Source organism: Typha latifolia, chromosome 2, assembly GCF_019914945.1.
Source record: "Typha latifolia isolate L0001 chromosome 2, TyphaL0001v2, whole genome shotgun sequence".
NCBI lineage: Eukaryota > Viridiplantae > Streptophyta > Magnoliopsida > Poales > Typhaceae > Typha > Typha latifolia.
Genome location: NC_133087.1, coordinates 17649806 through 17666088, shown reverse-complemented (window position 1 = coordinate 17666088; position 16283 = coordinate 17649806). Strand labels below are relative to the sequence as shown.

General features: G+C 38.3%; 3 protein-coding genes, 1 long non-coding RNA gene and 1 other non-coding gene across 5 annotated transcripts; 1 reads left to right on the top strand and 4 right to left on the bottom strand.

Moving 5' to 3' along the window:
• Positions 1–534: 534 nt before the first annotated feature.
• On the bottom strand, positions 535–605 carry TRNAG-CCC (transfer RNA glycine (anticodon CCC)). Its single transcript has one exon. It is a non-coding gene; the product is annotated as a tRNA-Gly (tRNA).
• A 235-nt stretch (positions 606–840) lies between these two features.
• On the bottom strand, positions 841–2773 carry LOC140782881 (uncharacterized). Its single transcript, XM_073129730.1, has 2 exons — positions 2092–2773; positions 841–1177 (listed from the first exon to the last, which is right to left on the bottom strand). The coding sequence occupies exon 1, from the start codon at positions 2665–2667 to the stop codon at positions 2101–2103; it is 567 nt and encodes a 188-aa protein (XP_072985831.1). The 5' UTR covers positions 2668–2773; the 3' UTR covers positions 841–1177; positions 2092–2100.
• An 887-nt stretch (positions 2774–3660) lies between these two features.
• On the bottom strand, positions 3661–5210 carry LOC140780905 (glutathione S-transferase 3-like). Its single transcript, XM_073126610.1, has 3 exons — positions 4663–5210; positions 4511–4559; positions 3661–4234 (listed from the first exon to the last, which is right to left on the bottom strand). The coding sequence occupies exons 1-3, from the start codon at positions 4807–4809 to the stop codon at positions 3798–3800; spliced, it is 633 nt and encodes a 210-aa protein (XP_072982711.1). The 5' UTR covers positions 4810–5210; the 3' UTR covers positions 3661–3797.
• Positions 5211–5610: 400 nt separating this feature from the next.
• Positions 5611–11636, bottom strand: LOC140782689 (autophagy-related protein 18a-like). The gene is made up of 4 exons (XM_073129393.1): positions 10473–11636; positions 7519–7720; positions 6182–6308; positions 5611–5958 (listed from the first exon to the last, which is right to left on the bottom strand). Exons 1-4 carry the CDS (start codon positions 11355–11357, stop codon positions 5868–5870), a joined length of 1305 nt encoding a protein of 434 aa, XP_072985494.1. The 5' UTR covers positions 11358–11636; the 3' UTR covers positions 5611–5867.
• Positions 11637–12464: 828 nt separating this feature from the next.
• LOC140782444 (uncharacterized) lies at positions 12465–16056 on the top strand. The gene is made up of 2 exons (XR_012107879.1): positions 12465–12651; positions 15728–16056. It is a non-coding gene; the product is annotated as an uncharacterized lncRNA (long non-coding RNA).
• Positions 16057–16283: the final 227 nt, after the last annotated feature.

Here is a 16283-nt window from a genome sequence, read left to right as displayed (position 1 = left end):
CTTACCAAGTCTTTCTATCTTATGCCTGACGGAATGCAATGAAGAGTAGTAGTAGTAGTAGTACATGGGGGGCCGGGGTATGTATGTGTATATATAGATGTGTTTTGAGTATTTTAAAAGAGGAAAGAGGAGGAGAGAATAACATGTGGGGTTATCTCATTAATGAACATATTTATCTGATGTTTTGCATTGGGTATAAATGATGCTGCGATGACTGTGGGCAATGGAGAAAGTTTTATGCTTCAGTTTAGAGAATAGATAAAAGACATAAAGAGTTACTATGGTTGAGACAATTTGCATATTAAAAAAGTGAGAATAAATTTTGGGGCATTGAATAAATTCTCTCACCGAAGTGGCGAAGAGGATTCGTAAAAGGCTTTATTTTTTGGGAAGGAGGGATATGATATCAATACCTTACCGATTAAATTAGATAAGAATCCTTGAGTAGCCATCGCACGTGAATATCACACGGCAATTCATGAGGGAAAAAAAAAAAGTTTTAAAGAAAGGGAAGTAAAAATTTTAGTAACGCACTGCGCATCCGGGGAATCGAACCCCGGTCAGTACCGTGGGAGGGTACTATGATACCACTACACCAGATGCGCGTGTTGCAGTAATTTCAGACGAGATAATATAAACTCAATATTAGTAAGTAATATGAAAGAATGCAATTGCTGAAGAGAAACAAATTTTGAGTTGTTCCTAATATGAGAGCAGTACATAATGTGGTGAATTTTCACTCAGTAGTCAGTAATGTGAAAGAATGCACTGCAATGATTTACATTATAATTGCTGAAGAGAAACAAACAGTTCAGATTTGCTGCATATAAGGAAAAGAAATAGTGAAATACATCCAGATGATCCTATTGATGTCTTCCACACACCACTTCAGTAAGTACAGGATACATATTCAAGAGTAGTACACAAATCACAGTTTTCTTTATCATTGTACGAGGAAGAGAACAAACGAGTTGCTATTGCAATGAATTGTTTGTAGATAACAATACTAAAAGAAAATTAGGACCCCTCACTGCCCAGGCACAAAGAGACCCGCTTTTAAGGTATTGCAACAAAACTATAGTTTCAGCAACACAGTTACTACTAATCTGTCGGGAAACCACATAATCCTCAAGTTGCACGAGAGGGGTTGGAACCACCCATTGCTTGTTTAAGATATCTGCAAAATATAACATGAGAACTCAAGTCATCCAAGTGAAAAAGAAATTTTCCAAGACCGCAGAAAATATAAAAAGGTCCCAGAAGGTTTTCGAGCGTTACGATCAAGTTTACATGAAAGCATAATGATGTTTGTACAGTACCTCTATCCACGCAGTTCTTAAGGAACTAATCTTACTGCTTTAGTTATCTCATGATCGCAAAACATCGGTGCTCTAAAAATATTGGTACGCATGTCATTAATCCAAGATAAAGAAAAATGCAATTAAATTACTAAAAGCTGCAACCGACCAGTTTGACAATTAAAGCTGATAACAAGCACATGAACATCAAGTATTATTTCTACAAATGAGAAAAATATCGATGTTCCCTGATTGATCACTTCACTTTCGGGTCCAAGTTATCTATCACTAAAACAATCTCCACTAGTCCAATCTTCATAAATTGGATACACATCATCATATCTGGAGACTTAAGACATGACATCACAACAAGCTCATAGCCACCAAAAGCAACCTAATCTCACTTTACCCACTGTATAATGACTCCATTCAACCTTCTTTGTTGTTTGGTGATCTTCTTTAGTGACTACATATACTGATTCATATAGTTCATCTCATTATACACTGTAATCTAACATCTTGTGCTCCGAAGTAAATGTTAACATATTTCTTTAAAGTCTAATGACATTTCGGAAATAAAGTTCTTCAAATCAAGTTGGTTTCGAGCCAAATCAAATTGATCTTGGTTTGGCAATTCAAATTTTTCTGCTCCAATTTGGTTAAAATCAAATGCTAAACGAAACTAAAAACTACTAGAACATAAGGGTAACGAGCAGGTGTGATCTGAAGAATATAAAATTGCTAACGAAATTAAAAGAGAAGCGTGTAAATAAATCAAAGACACAAACTTTACCGGGAAAAATCACGCGAGCTCCTCCTCTGATCGCAGGTACTGCCCGGTATCCGCCTGGTGATGCACGACGACCGCATTCGTATCCGCCTTGCGGCAATCCTGTGCCGACCTCGCCGCGACCCCGAAACCCAGCGGCAAATCCGACATGGATAAAACCACAACCCCATCCCCCGCCTTGGTGTTCTCCGTGATCCTCGCAAGCATCGACTTGGTTACCGAGTTGCCATAGAGGAATGTCATCTCCGACGCAGGCTTGAGCCAAACTTTGTGGCGGGCATGGGCGGCGAGGAGGTCGAGGCAGTGGACAGTGAGGTGGAAGGCGCCGGACTTGGTGAGCTTACCGATGGGTGTCCCGAGCGAGGCAAGGCGGGGGCGGGAGACGGAGATGGCGCGGCGTACGAGGGACTCGGAGGCATAATAGACGCGGTTCTTGTGGAGGCGGAAGCAGTAGCGTCCGGGTGTCGGGTCGGGGCCCTCGACGGCTGGGCGCTCGATGAGGTGCTTGAGGTTGGGACCGGTGAACTTGAACAGCTTCTCGAACACCGCCGTAGTCTCCTTCTCGTCCAAGGGCCGCATCGTTGCGAGGCTGCGACTTTGGGAGAAGGATTAGGGTTTTTCTTGCAGGGGGTTTGGGAGGAAGAGCCGAAGAGGAGATAAAAAAAAAAGGACGGGAGGTAGGAATGGGCTTTAGTTTGGGCCTAGTCCAAGCTTATGAAGGTACGTGTGAGGCTGCCCATGGCCCTTGATGACCTGGATTATTTCACCCGATTTGGGTTCAGATTCGAGCCGGGCCGGGCTGGCCTTCGCGTCGAGTGCTTTTTAGGCAACCTAAGTACAAGCCTAGACCCTAGAGTAAACATAGCAACTGATATGAAATTGCAATAATACCTTACAGAGAGATGTTTGCTTCCGTTCATGAATAATTTTTTTTAAATATAATTTTTTATTTTAGAATAACAACTAAACATCATAATAGACTCATTTTAAAATATAAATATTGTTCATCAAAATTATATCTTATACCACACACTAACTCAATTACTAATTTATCCTAATATCCCATCAACCTACTTTATATTAAATAAAAGAGTATTCATAGTAATCTTATAAAAAATAAAAAAAATTATTTATTTTTCTCTTACACTTTATATCAGATGAATAATTACTTATGAAATAAAAATCTCATTTTAAAACTAATAAAAAACAGAATACGTATTTTTAAATTAAACTCGTTCTTGAAATAAACCAGCCCTTAGTTTTTTAGTACATACTATGAGATAGAAAAGAAATGCTTATTAATGCCATTGGGCACTATCGTCCTTTGGATTTATTACTTTTAAGCTGTGCAACGCTCCACCTTTGCGTTGTGCACTTGTGCTTATTAGAGTGATATTCTTTTTCTTTTTTTAAAATTAGAGTGATATTTAAAAAAAAATTAAAGTGATATTCCTGTAGTGTGAAAGACAACCACACTCCAGAATATATAAATATAATAAATGCACGCACTTCACATTGCCGCATTATAATATTATACAACTTTCAATTAACTATATATATATAAATAAATAATGAAATCGAAAGTAAACATCACCAATTTATTTCATTAATCAAAGGTCGACTCTCCATCATGAGAGAGAGAGAGAGAGAGAGAGAGAGAGACGGATACACTTCTAGATAAGATCAAACCCAAAAAAAGGTAGGTGAACTCAGATGGGGATGCCCGCCGCGGTCTTCTTCCACGCCGGCCTGGACGACACGTCATCCCACCATGCCTTCACGTGAGGGCGGGAGGTGATCAGATCCGCCTTGGGCGTCTTCAAGAGGTAGTTGGCGTACGCCATGTGGTTCAGGTCCGCGAGGGTGAAGGCATCGCCGGCGAAGTACTTGTTCTTGGCCAGGTGGGCCTCGTACACGTCCAACACCGAGGCGAGCTTCGCCGATTGCTTCTCCACGACCGTCTGATCTGTCGTCCCGCCGAGCATCGGCTTGATCAGGAGCTCGAACACGACGGCCGAGATTGCCGGCGCGAACTGCTGGGCTTCGACCTCGAGCCACACCTCGACCGTTGCTGAACCGGCCGGGAGGAGGTCCGGCCCGGTTCCTTTGTACTTGCTCGCGATGTACCGGTTTATGGCACGCGATTCTGGACGGTTGGATTAGGAAGGAGAAGAAACCATTATTAATTGCACATTTACCCTTTAGAAAGAGGGAAATGTAACCAACAAACAATCGTTTATTTATTTAATCAATTTACAACCTACATCATTTTGTTTATTTAATTTACACCCTATACTTTTAATATTTCTAATTGGGCTCTTTTACTCTCTTTTTTTCCCTCGAATCTTAAGGGATAAAGATCTGAATAAGAGATTGTAGAGGGGTCTAAAATGATAAAGATAAAGAAAAGGGAGTTAATTACCAAAGAGAACGTCGCCTCCGTCCTCTAGCACAGGGATCTGACCAAATGGCTGCAAAAGAGTATGCAAAATTAGAGAGAGTCAACACCTCCTCGCTTGAAGAAAAAAAGAGAGATAGTAGTAGTAGGAGGAGGAGGAGGAGTAGATCTGATACGTTGAGGGCGAGGAAATCGGGGTGCTTGTGAGCGCCAGTGCGGAGATCGACAACAGCGAACTCGTAATCCAACCCCTTCTCGTTGAGAGCGGCGCTGCATCGCACGGTGTTTGTGGACATAGGCATCCCGTAGAGCTTGATCCCCATCTCTTCTCCCTCTTTTGCTCTCTTCTTCTTCTTTCTTTGATTTGAGATGTGCTGCTCTGGGTAGAGAGGGAGTGCTTTAAAAGAGCACCGAAGGGTCTAGAAATAATGTGACGCGGACCACGCGGTAGTAGGTAAGAATGGCTAATTGAGTTATGAGAGAGAGGGGCGATTGATTAAGAGTCAATTGGCCAATTTTTTTTAAAAAAAAAGGACAGGGAAGAAATGAAACGAAAGAACAAAAAGAAAAAAAATAGTCTCTAATAATTACTCTTTCTTTTCTCCAAGACGAGAGAAGAAAGAAGAGCTCATATACCCAAATAAAAGGAGAACAAAAAGATTCTCTTTCTCTCTATTGTTGTAATTTTCTCTTCCTTCGTCTCTCCAGATGACCACGTGCGGATAAGTCTAACATATGCCACTTGATTTTTTTGAGCTAACGTGGCCCCGTCATTGTCCCAAGATGTGAGAGCTAACGATTTTGAAGGCCCCAACGCCATTTTTCTTTTCCAAAACCTTTCTCTTTCACGTTCTATCTTTAATGTCGTGATTCCCGTGAACGTGGGAATGGTGTATGAAACCACTTATTTTCGTACAAATACTGATGAGCTATCATCATCCTCTTTTGTTGTTTTTCTCTTTTACTTCCTTCCTTGTAGGACTTTTACTAGTTTATTACCGATCTTCGCATGCTCATACTGACAGGTTATATCCATACTGGGGGAGTATGAATCAGTTTTATATGCCAAGACCCGACGTTGCTAGATGAGAGAAACATGAACAAGGAAAAGATAAGATGGGCAGTTGTGCTAATTCCTTGAAATGAAGTATTTACTTTGTCAAGGAAATATGAAAACATACACACCCATCAATGAACATTCACATCACTAGTCTAACTTGTGAGACTAGTATTTATACAAAACCTCAAGATATATTTACAAATTATTGGTTTTCTGCTGCTGCTTCTATTTTTTTTTTTTTTTTTTTTTGGGCAGACTTAACAATGATATTGGACAATAAGAACATAACATAACACAAGAGCGAAACATGTTGTCCAATTGCTAGATCGCATCCTCACGTTTTAGGAAATTGTAGCATTCCAACTGCGTCATCTCGCCAGCTATGACGGGATTAAATTGGCATCTATAGAAGCTGCATATCAAGCATTTACAAGTTTTAGGTGCAAAACATTAGCCAACATAATTAGGAAGAAATGAAGACAAAACTGAGGCTTTTTATTTCTGCGCAACCAATTGCAACATTTCGACATGTAAATATTGAAACTACATTTATGTTTAAATGAAAGAAGGTTGCAGCCTTTCTGTCAATATATATATATATATATATATTGAAGTTAAAAGTTGGCGACACGTACCTTCCATCCATCCCAACAATCACTGCAGTATTTTTCTGGTGTCCAAATGCAACAATGTATTGTGTGCCCTCATGCAACCTGAATTGGGCTACTGACCATTCAGAATTGAAGTACTTTGGTAGAACACCTGAAGAAGAAAATTATTGGCATAAATGATTTCTCCCAGGCTAACTTAGTTGCTTCCACAGAATGGAACAAGCAATTGTCTTATATGTGATTTCTCAAAGAAACCTGCAGATCGGCGAGAACTTTTTCGTCCGGTATGAACACAAAAGCATAAGATCTATAATATTAAACCCTAAAATATCAAATTGCAATATTAATAAATTAAACGCTTTTAAAGATCTTAGTCACATGCTAGATCCAACTATGACCATCAGGGACTACGAGTGTACCAATGTGGCCCTGTAGACATGATAAAAAAATGTTTCACATCATCTTCTCTCAGCAATTCAAACTCAAAATGAAGCAAGAAACTTGCAACTGATATTGCCACAGGATGACTTGCTCGATGATGCAAGCAAGACGATGCAGTTAACAACAGGTTGCCCCAAGCCAAGAGTGAACAACAAGACCAGTGATAAATGCATTAGATGTTATTTGTAACGAGCACTTTAGCTGGTTGGTTAATTGGCAACATTTTATTCATGAACTGGGTTATATTGGTATTATTAAGTTGAATTCAAAGTTTGCAATTTGACAAAAGAATTGAGTTTTAAGGGGAAAAAACTAGAGAGTTCTTTAGCCTAAAGATAACAAATTGTCAACTAGGCATCAAAATGTTCCATTCATGCACCAAAATATTTCAGACAAAATAATAAAAAGTGGTACATTTACATAAAAATGTTGTCAAGATATAAAAAGCCTCTGGCTCCCTGAGTTGGAACATAATAAGAGAAAATTCAGGAAAAGAAAAAAATATATAACACCGTGAATTTAAGTTAAGAGTATGTCTTTCTGCTGAGACAAGATGCACATGAGTTACTGTCAGACTGGAATGTAAGATACATATTTATCAGAGATAGCTGTTTATTCTAGTAAGACGGAAAAGCTAATTAAACTAAACACACTATGATTTACTTAAGGAGAACTATAATTAGTCCATTCAGGGAGATGGAGTCCTGCCTGATCTTTAAAGTTAGTACTACAAATTTATCGCACTATCTTCACACCTACAATTATTCTATTAATGAAAAAAAAATCAGGAGAAGGACAAGTCCAAATTAAAAGCTAAGCAGGAAGGCAGTATAGGCCTGCCTTAGATGAAGAGATACTGATCATGTTGCAATCAATTTGAATACGAATTTACTACACCTTACAAGTTGTAGTATATTTACCCTTGATAAATGAAAGAGATGAACCAATATGCGGAACATTGGGTTCTGGTGTGGGGCGAGGTTTATCACTTGCTGTCAATCCCAAATTAACTTTCAGACTGAACACATGAACTGTTCCCTTGTCACTTGAGACAGCCAACCACTGCATGTCTGCAGAGAAAGCCAAACTAAATATCTCCGCTCTATCAGCACCTCTTCTTACCTACAAATAATGCAAATGCCAAAATCAGATTTAGCCATTTAGGCTTCTTAACAGATACATAAGATATGTTCTTAAAATGAAACAACAATAATCTGAAACAGAACTAAAAAAAATAAAGAAAATAGTGATAAAAACATTAAAGCACACAAATCAGTGAAGATGAACTAGCCATATGAAATGGCCTGTCGAGTTTCTTGATTATTACAGAAGACTATTTCTCCTTTCCATTTCCATAACCTTAACTTAGTTGCCAAGGAGAAACATGCAGGACAACATATGAAATACTATAAATTTCTATCAGCTCATAATTAAATGCTGAAGAAGTACAAAACCTTTGGAATGAGCATAGTTTCGATATGGGTCAGTCCAAATGTCCATTGGATGTGCATTTCATGCACATCCAACGGCTCTAATCGTGTCCAAAAGGGAAATCAGAGAATTGTAGGATTTGCGCATCTGACAGCTCAATCGACGTGCTTGGACAAACCCCCATGAAGTCGGCTCATATCGAATCTCAAACCCTTTGGAATGTTGAAAGCAAATATCTAACAAACCAATGGAAAAATTCCCAAAATTTATGCGGTCGCATAAGGACATTTAGTTATCTACTAAATCTTGAGAAACAACATAATATATAGGTACACCTATATCCTTGAGGTATTGATGGCTTCTTAGATCTATATGGTTGTTTGCAACAAATCTGAGTCCCATAGATATAAATTAATAAGTCTCAAATTACATAAAAAAAGTATAAACGCCAGTAAACAAAATAAACACAGAACATTTTAATTTTCAAAATTCATGTGAATCAGGTAGGTCAAGAGGTGATTATCGGGCAAGCTGAGCTGAGCTAGCCAATACCGCCCACTGGCACGTGAGATATCGAGTTCGAACCAAGCTTATTAAAAATATTTTAGTAATATTACTATACCGCTGACACATTTTCATTAGCTTTCATAAAGAAATGCTAATATAGTAGTCTTCCATAACATAAACTTCCAAACTGGGATGAAATAACTATAGGAAATAAACATATAAGCTTGCAGGCGAGCTTGACAGACCGGGCTACGATTGGGCTAGATGGGTTAGGCTTTTGGGCTTTCTAGCAGGGTGGGCAAAGATAGCTCATATCGCCTATTACTAAACCAAGCTCGGCTGCCTTTGAGTAGGGCAGGCCATTTGATCAGCCCTAGGTAGGTGTGGGAAGGTGTATGTCATATTTCATGAAATCTAAAGGGAATTTAATAACTTTGACCCCAAGCCCCCAGCACTACGCTCTCGACTAAATTCCAAACTTGCACAAGGTAGGAACTAGAGAGCAAGTTTGATATGTTAAGATCATACTCTACATGAAATCCATCCAATTGGATCAAGTTTTGATTATTATTTCGTACTTTATGAATTATATTTTTAGTTGTAACAAATAGCAGTTTTTAGAAGGTGGTGATGATATCTTAAGCAGTCGCATATCTAAGATTCCGAAATTGGTGCATTCCGAACTCATAGAGACTAGTTTTGCAACACATATTTTTTCAATTTTAGAAAGTGTTGATGTGTCTCAAAAACTAGAACGTTAAGCCTAATTTATAAGTCATACCAATAATGAACAAAGAATAGAGCAGATTAACATGAAAGCATTTCATATCATTAACATGGCATGTACCAGAAGACTTGAACATCTATGACCAATTGACTAGTAAACAAGACCATCTAATGAAAGAAACAAGACTTATAAATGAGTGAATGCAGACAGTCAAAATGGTAAGAAGTACCAAGATTAAGAAAGCTACAAAAATTTCACTTATGAATTTATGATGTTATATACATACAACACATAACACATAAAAACAGTTTTTCGATAATTAACACATAAAAACATAAGGTTTGGTAATATGTACTCAGTCTGGACCAGATCAAAGATCTATAAAAAATTAAGCTAGCAACTTTAGGCTAGGAAATATAGTAAAAGATGCTTAATATCAGCCAACAATCATAGTGTGCCTTCTTCTAAACTTCCAAAAAATTAAGAATGACTAATGAAAACAAATGGAAACTGGAAAAATGAATATGCTAGACAAAAACTTTCCCCCATATTAACAGGGCATAGAATCTTCATTGGATGCAGCCAGACATTATATGTTAGCTTAAAATGGACTTTCTCAGGTATCATCATTAACCACCATGTAGAACACTAAGATGCAGTCCACACTTAAATTAGAATCTTCTTTCCAGATAGTGAGATAAATAGTTAAACCAGACTCTTGAAGTCTTTTGCTCCAAGTTGTGAAATTTAAATTGTCTGGTGTTGGGTATGGTTTGCTGATAGTACATTTGTGAATCATGTTTTGCGGTAACTCCCCCTGTGGTGTTTTCTGGTTTTCTCAAGCAGGGAGCAGTGTTTTGGTGCTTACTTGTTTAGGACCAAAAGCCTTTTTAAGTTTCTAATGAAACAGGATCATTTTGACATTTACTCCACAAAGAAGAAAAGTTAATGCAACCAGAAGACAGATACAAAAAAGAAAAAAAAAACTGTTATTTATCAGAACTATTTTATTGTTCCATATTTTGAAGATTGACTATCAAGCAACAGAGATTTCTACATGAAAAGGTGGCTAGGCATAAAGTCTTCATCATAGTAGTAAATTCAATATCACCTTAAGCAATTTTAAGAAACTTAACGAAGAAAGAAAAGCTAATGCCAGAAAGCACCATAATTTCTTAGGGGGGGAAGTACTGGCCATGCATCTCTTACTTCTTGAAGCAGTGTTCCATCATGTGTGCTGAAAATCCTAATGAGGGTACCCTTCGTGCTTGCTGTGGCGATCAGCCGCCCGTCCTGAGAGAGTGCGAAGCACGCAATCCTCGAATCATGAGCCATGACAAACTTGGTTCGCCGCGCTCCGTAATGCTCGATCCGTACTTGCCCCTTCTGGCCCCCAGGACAGACGAGCACGAGCGATCCCTGCTGCTGCGACACAGCGCAGAGCCCCTTAGGGTTCGGCACGGTCTCAATCTGGTGCACGAGCTTGAGATCCGCGAAATTGTACACAAAGATCTTATGATCAAGCACGACGACGATTCGGTCACGGCGGAGCCGGACGGCTCGCACCTCCGACCGGAACGAGAGCTCGCCGATGCACCGGCTCTGGTGATCGTCCCAGATCATGACCTTATTGGGCGGGTAGTAGGGTTGCGATCCGCCGCCGACGAGAGCGAGGATATTGCAGCGGAAGAGCATCTCGACGACGCCGATTCCCCCATCGAAATCTCGACGAAAAATCTCGCGGAAAGGGTCACAGTTGTAGATGCGGAAGCCGCCGTCGGTGCCTACGGCGAAGCAACCGTGGTCCTGGTTAAACGAGAGGTGGAGCAATGACGGGGCAGGCGCCTCCGCCGTCTCCGGCGGAGGCGGGATCGATGAGAAGGTAGGGTCCGGGTTTTGGAAGGGCGGCGAACTGACGGTGGTCTCCTCGCCGTCGCCTTGGTGTTGGGGTGCGAGTTCTTCGAAAGGAGGAGGGATGAAGGAAGAGCTAGGGCTAGGAGGAGAATTAGGACTAGGGTTAGGATCAGGACTAGGGTCTAGCCAGGAGAGAGGAGGGGAAGAGGAGGAGGAAGGAGGAACCGAGAGGGCGGCCATGGGTGGGAGAGAGAGAGAGAGATCGAGAAATTTTATGGAAATTGGAGGGTAATAGTGACCGTCTAGAAATAAAGAGGAAGGGGGTGCTGCTTAATTGCAGGCGGTGGCGGAGGCAGAGGATGTTCGTCTGCTTATGTCCTCTCAAAATGCCGCTGAATTTCAGTTTAATTACAGGAAAGCCATTCAGAACAGAACTCTATCCTCGTCTCGGGTCGTTAGGAGTGCGCAAGAGCCAAAGAGGCGAGTTTTCTTGGGAGGAAACGTATACTTGGGGTGTTTCGGCGCATTCCTTTCTTCGCGCTGATGTATATCTTAATGATAATGGAAAATAAATAAATTACATTTTTATTGGTTTTTCACAATTACCCTCTTAAAATTTAAATTTAATTATATTGCCAATTCTTTTTTTTTCTTTTTTCTTTTGCGAACTAAAACAGAAAACAGAAACGAGTTCCAATACAAACTAAATTTTAATAGATTTTAAAATAAATTAAATTTTACTGAGATTTTAGTTTTTTAAGATATGAAACCTAATAAGATGATATACTATAGGACTCATTCTCACTCCTAGTCCTCTTGATTTTATTTATATTGTAATTTTTTCTTGCATTAGTTGTCTTAACATACTAGCAACAACATAAATGATATTACTCGTGTTTGTGCATTGATGATATAACGATTCAGGTGAGATAAGCTCGATAAGAACTTAAAATTTTTATGTTTCGCTTTTCACAAAATATATTTATTTAATTATTATGTAAAATAAGTCGTATGACAAGTTATACATAAAATATTATCACTAGCAGAGGAGTCTGATATGATTACGCACGTTTTCTAAAAATAAGATTTTGACTATAATTAATATATTTATTCACAGTTAAGTAGCGGGGGCATCAATTTTTACATAAACTTTATTTAAAATAATCAGTATGTTTTACAGCTAAATAATAAAATATTAACAAAGTTATATATATATTTTTTATTTAAGAGATACACAAAATTATTATTAAAAAATATTATGCACAGAACAAACAATGCCTCAATATTTTTAGTTGAGTTGGTCACATTGGCTATTCTACTAGTAGAGCGAAAAATTAAATTATTGTTAGACTATAAAAGAGATACATGTGGAAGACCCCTCCTCTTCCTCCTTTTACGCGTCAGAAACGGCGCTGAGGAGCACCAACTCCTCTTCCTCCCCATCTGATCCAACCCAGGCTCTTCATCTCTTCCGATCTCTCCGTTGGTCTCGTCCTCGGTGGATCGCTTTCTCCTCTCGAGTATCGATTGCATCGTAAGGATATTTCCCTCCCCCCCACTTTCTTTTCGATCTCTACAAATATTCTTTGTCTTTGGTCAACAGATGTGTTGAAATCGGCGTTGTCGATGATTTCTTTGCAAAATATTGTAGATCACCTCATAGGTAGTTAGCGATCTTGGATATTTTGCTAACAATAGATCGACAACACCGATTTGAAAAGATGTAGTGATCTCGTTGCTCTTTTATTATGAATCTAGCCAAAAGACGACGATCTCGATTGTTTGTGAGTCAGACGGTCGTATGTTCATTATTTCTTGTTCTGGTAGTTCCGAAATTTCAGCTGTGGATTGTGCAAGAAATCTTGATCTAGCCATCTGAAGAGATTTATTTGAGAAGAATGGCGTCCTAGGTCGTGAGATTTAGGACATGCAAAAGGTCTAGAGAGTTAAGATGTACCGAGCCCTCCACTGGAAATCCAGTTGGGACTTATTTTGCTTACGATCCATTATCTATAAATGCTATTTAGAAGTCGGTGGTGGACTACCGACACATTTGTCGTTGCAATACGACAAATCCTAGTAATGATTATATTGCAGTGATCAGACAGCGTTATCCTTAGAAATAAGTGGTTGTTTCGGTAGTTCAGAAGCTTCAATTATGATGATCGGGCAAGAATCCTTGATCTAGCATCTGATGAAATTTCTTTGAGACTATGGCGTCCTAGATCATGAGGTTTGTGACATGCACGATCTAGAGAGTGTAATAACTATGGAGCCGTACTTTACTGGCAATTAAATTGGGATTTCTTATGATCCATTATTCATAAATGTTATTTATAAGTCCATGGACGACCGTTGGCCGTTGCAACACGATAAATCCTAGTACTGATCAGATTGCGAGAATCCTGATAACTAAGTGTTCTTATCTGAGAGCTTTCTCACTATGGCAATAATACTGATCAAAGAAGGAGGTTCTGTAGAAACTTTATAGGTATGGGGATATTAGATTTAGAGTATCAAATTTTGATGATTTGTGAGGAATATCATATGAATTCCTAGCAAGGAGAAGTCACTAATGAAGCAACTCCATCCCTTCCTTTGTTCAGTTTTTACTGTATGCCCCTAGTTCAAGGACATAGAAATTGAATTTGGAAATCTCGTAAGATCTTTGTCAGGAGATCTTGTTTGCATATAAGAAATAGGGAATAAGTTTGCAAGAACATTCTTAAGATCTTAGGCCCTTATGTGGTCCATGGTATGCTTTAATTTCGGTTGGCCATGTATGCGCCATGCTCTGCAGTTTTTGAGACATTTAGTAACTTTCCTATTAGAAACATAAACCTCCTGTCATCATTCTTTTGAATGTAGTAAAGTTACGGTTGATTTGATTTCAAAGGAGAAAAGCTTTCATATACCATGTTATTTAATATAGTTCTACCCGCTCTAGAAACTTAGACAATGTGAGACTGTTCCCACTCCATATAGTTGTCAGTGCAATGAGAGCCACAACCTGGAGAGAGTCAAATACCTCCACTCATTTATGGTAATTTTCATTCCGTAGCAGCTTCTATATATTTTATACTCCTTGGCTTTTGGCAAACCCCAACAGATTCTTTCTAAATTTTACTCCCTTTTTCTCTCTTCATGCTGTTATTCTTTCTTGTCTTATCTTTATATTTTTATCTTACTTTTACATTTACTTTTTCTTAGTCTCTTTTATATTTCTTTCTTTTGTAGTTTCCATTTTTGAAATTCTTATATTCTTCTATTCTGGGCTTGTATATGTGTTATTTGTGGTCGTTCTCTATGGAACATTATGTTGTTTACCAAGTGATGCCAAGGATGGGTAGTGACACCTTCACTGTGGTAATTAACTTTTACCTTAACATCCCTAATCTCTGTTTTTGATGCTGTACCCATAATTGGTGAACTTATTTTGCTGATATCACCGTAAAATTGGTAAAAATAACTTTTTCTCACCTAAATCAGGAATTGCACCTCACAAAGTTCTATAATCTTTTGAAGAGTGATTGGATTTTTCTTTCTCTTTTTTTGCCTCAAATTGTTCGCAACTCACTAGCATTCTACTTTGTAGGTGATGGGCTTGAATCTGAATGGATGCTTTATCCATTGAGATGGAACATAACCTTAACCTTTATGAAATTAACTACTTGTAGTCTCCACTACTAATGACAATAGCCTCATAGTGTTGGTTGTTCCTGGCAAGTAGTTAGTAACCTTTTTATAGTGCTTTCCTTCCTACCTCATATGTACACTTCTTCATCATGTAAGATAGCTTGCAAAAGTAAATTGATTAAAATGTTTACATCTTTGTCATATACAGGGATGTACGACAATAAGAAAAATAAAAAGTGGAACTAAAGGTGAATTAAGTTTTACCATAAAAGGAGTATTTGAAAAGGTTGGAGCGATCATTTTGTAGTTGGAAAGAGATATTTTTAAAATTGATGGGCTTCTCCTATTTATTTCCATTATTCTTCTCCTATTCAATCATCATTCTTTTCACGCATTCTTTATGACAATTACGGATGTATCTTTAGGATATAAAAGGAATGTGCTCTTCCAAACCAGAAAGGCATAATTAACTTTTATCAAAAAATGAGAAGAAAGGCATAATTAACCATGCTAGTATATATGCCAGAAATAGATCATCATAAGTTATTGTTGATCACACAACAACCACTAGGAGATTTCTTATGCACGACTTTAATCTGACTACCCTTCCCAATTGCTCCATATCAGGAAGTTCCCTATCTATTCAAATGATGAATACATGTAGAGAATCAAATGCACCAAAAATATCCTGAGTCAGTGGGCTTTGTTGTCCGGATTTCACTCCACTTTCACTTTCATATCAGGAAGGTCGACTTGCACTTTCAATAGTGAATTATTCACTTGTAGGAATCCTTGCTCTCCTATTTGTGATACCATGGTTTGCAAGATCATCTAGAAACCACTACGAACAAGTTTCTTACCTTTTCTTTTTCCTTTTTTCCCGCCAAGCTTTTGTGTGTGTGTGCTCTGGTTACTACATTTTAAATCATGAGGAATTGATTCTTCCGATCTTTCCTTTTCTTGTCTGTGCACAGATTTTGACATCCTATAGCCAGTAGCATCAAATTTCAGTATCAAAGTCTACATCTGTTTCGCAGAACTTGGACAGCAAAAGAGAAGTTCTCCCAAGTCGTATATCTTCGCAGACGTTAAATGATAGGTACTGTAGGTTTTAGCCATTATGCAAGCAATAGTGCCTTTAATTTTCACAGGCTGATTTAAGTACGGAACCTGATCAATAGTAACAAAAGTTTGGTTTTGTTGGTTGTTCCATTATTTTTGCAATGAATACCTGCGGATTAATGCAGAAACCAGATGATGTGAAATAGTGGTGCCATAGTCAATAAGTTTCATCTTTATCTTACTTTAAGGTTTTCAATTTATGGTTATATGGTGTTTATAAATTCTATGACTTGGTTGCATTATACTACTGGGAGAGTTGAAATAGAATCAATTAAGGATTAATTATTTTTGTTACTGTATTTTCCTGTTATTATTTTAATTCCTTGTAGTTGACAAAAACAATGACGAAACCTGTTTATTATATATTTTTCTTGAGCAAGCATCATGTTCCTTCCTAGAGTGAATATC